This window comes from Aethalodelphis obliquidens, unplaced genomic scaffold (assembly GCF_003676395.1).
Source record: "Aethalodelphis obliquidens isolate GAN/ISIS:26980383/991018 unplaced genomic scaffold, ASM367639v1 scaffold69, whole genome shotgun sequence".
NCBI lineage: Eukaryota > Metazoa > Chordata > Mammalia > Artiodactyla > Delphinidae > Aethalodelphis > Aethalodelphis obliquidens.
Window position 1 is genome coordinate 2,910,987 of NW_020838013.1, and position 2,734 is coordinate 2,913,720.

The following is a 2,734-nucleotide window of genomic DNA, read 5'->3' on the forward strand; positions in this document are numbered from 1 at the left end:
CTTTGACTCTGGAGTGTGTTTCTGCCTACACCTGCTGCCCAGGAGGGCACAGCAAGCCTTGTCCTGCAGGGACTCTGCTCAGGGCCTCACACCCGCCCCTGCCCTGTCCTCCATCCCCTTCCCCATCGCCCTGGAGGCTCACACCTCTGCTGGAGTCCTGGGCATCTGGGAGGGGAGGATGGGGTACCCCCTGCAGGGACGGGGCCATACTGCTGAGGTCCCACATAGCCCTGCTGGTCCTACATGCCCTGCTCCTCTAAGCCCTGACCCCTTCTTTCCCCACACACTCTGCCCGTGCAGCTCTGGCTCAAACCCAAACCCCTACTTAGCGCAAACCTGACCCCAGGAAGCTCCCCAGAACACGGAGCCTCCTTTAAGTCTTCTCGGGGGTGGGGGAGGGGAGTTGCCCCTGTGACCCAGACACCTGCAGCTTATATAAGCTGCTCCAGCCCACCACCACCACCACCACCACCACCACCCCCCACCACCCCCACCCCCCACCCCCCACCCCCCGGGATCCCAGCTCTTCTTACCAGAGAGAAGACAAAGAGTAGGTTGACGTGGGGGTAGAGGAGGGGCTGGGACAGCGTGGGGAGGGGTGAGCCGCAAACCAGGGCAGCGTCTGCAGAGCAAAGACTGAAGGAGCCCAGCTGGGGGGTGGGGGCTGCCCTCGGCCACCAGGAGCCCCAGGTGGAGCCCTGAGTGGCAGACTGTCGGGCACAGGGCCTGGAATCTGCCTTTTGCCTTTGGGAGTCCCTGGGCAAGTCCTGCTGGGCCTCAGCCTCCTCCTCAGTAAGAGGAGTGGTCCATCACTTCCCGGAATCCTGGGCTGGTTTGTGAGAGGGGCCAGGTGGAGGGGCGGGGAGCCTGGTACACCAGGCCCCACCCGCTTAGCTCTGTATTGGGTTTCCTTTCATGAGAGGTTGGAACACTGCGGGTCTGGATGAGCAGAGACCCTGCCCCCTCCCACACCCCCAGCCTGAGAGTACCTGGGATGGGGGCAGGGAGAGTAGGGCTTCCTCTTGGTTGCCCTATTTGGGCATTTTTCAAGGACTTTTTTCCAAGTGTCTCCTATGCAGCCTCTGACTTCCAGGGAAGTGGGGGAGGGGCAAGCAGCTGTAATCACTGGCACCCCCTTACGTGACCTCCAAGCATTTAAGGCTCCGGCGTCAAGGGAGCCCAGGGACAGGACTGGGTCCCATGTGCTGAGGCTGGAATTGCGCGTCTTTTTTTTTTTTTTTTGGCCACATCACTCGGCTTGTGGGATCCTAGTTCCCCGACCAAGGATCGAACCCGCGTCCCCCGCATTGGAGATGCAGAGTCTCAACCTCTAGACTGCCAGGGAAGTCCCCTGGAATTGGGCTCTTGAAGATGCCTCAGAGTGGCCTCCAGAGAAAAGGGGAGGGTGACGATGGTGCCACATTTACTGCTGGGGTCCCCCCTGCGAGGACCATGGGCAGGGGGCTGAGCCTGGAGATCTGGGCAGTGGGATATGAGGCGGCCCTCTAGGACCCCTCGCTTTTCTAACTCGGAGGTGAGAGGCTGGGAGAAATGAGGAGAAAGGGCCTGGCAGGAGGGGGAGGCCTGCAGACCTGGGGACACCCGAGGCCTCCTGTGAGGTGTAACCCGACCCCTCTGAGTTGTGGGACGCGGGCATCTGAGGTCCTAACCCTGGCCTGTTCCTCCACCTCTCAGGGCCCCGTCCCAGCCCCTTCACATAAGGCTCCGAGGCTGGGCCTCAGGTCTGGCCCGTGGCCATGGCCTTCACAGACCCGCTGGACGCCCTGGGTGGCGTGGGTGGCTTCCAGCTGGTCTGCACGGCCCTGCTGCTGCCCTGCAGCCTGCTGGCCGGCCACAACTGAACTTCACGGCCGCCGTGCCCCGCCACTACTGCCAAAGGCCCGCCAACCACACTGCGGCCACTGTCAATGGCTCAGGGGCCCGGCTGAGGGCCACCGTACCCCTGGACCTGCTTGGGGCCCCCCGAGCCATGCCGGCACTTCATGCAGCCTCAGTGGGCCCTCCTGGGCCCCAACACCTCCGTCCACAGGGCGGCCACCAAGGGCCGCAAGGACGACTCAGTCTAGGACCACAGTGTTTTCCGTCCACCATGGTGATGGAGGTCGGGGTGGGGGAGGGGGCGGGGGGGGCGTGGGGCTGCTGCCTGAGGCCGAGGCTAGAGCGTCCCTCCCTTCCCCGCGGTGGGATCTGGTGTGTGAGGCCCGCGCCCTCTGAGACCTGGCTCAGTCCGTCTACATGACCGGGGTGCTGGTGGGCGCCGCGGGTCCCAGCCTCCCGCGCCTCTTCATTAACTTTTCTTTATTAAAGTTTGTGTATTTTAAAATAGATAATACATACAATACATTCACAAGGTTCAAAATTCCTGAAGGTACAAGCGGGTATGCAAGGAAGCGTTCTCCCCTCTGCCCCACACTCCAGTAATTTCTACAGGGCAGCCTGGTTTCCATGTATCTTACAGAGATTTTTTATGATTTTATACAATCTAGGTGAACATGTACATGTGCTCCATCCCCCTTTTCTATACAAATGCTGACACACCCATGCATGGTTTTGTATCTGGCTTTTAACCTCATTCGTGACCTCTGCGTATTCCTTCAGAAAAAGCTCTCCTGTCCTCCCTGTGTCTGGGCTGCATCCCACTGTGCAGATGAGCCACAGCTGACCAAAAGAGCCCCTGAGGGGGGCTTCCCAGGTGGCGCAGTGGTTGAGAGTC

At 61.0% G+C, this 2,734-nt stretch overlaps 1 protein-coding gene across 1 annotated transcript; it reads left to right on the forward strand.

Moving 5' to 3' along the window:
• The first annotated feature begins 490 nt into the window (after nt 1-490).
• Nucleotides 491-2,117, forward strand: LOC113611452 (solute carrier family 22 member 20-like). The gene is given in 3 exon segments (XM_027090405.1): nt 491-1,857; nt 1,860-1,981; nt 1,983-2,117. Coding segments are annotated over 3 exon segments (327 nt in total). The 5' UTR covers nt 491-1,757; the 3' UTR covers nt 2,088-2,117.
• The last annotated feature ends 617 nt before the right edge of the window (nt 2,118-2,734 follow it).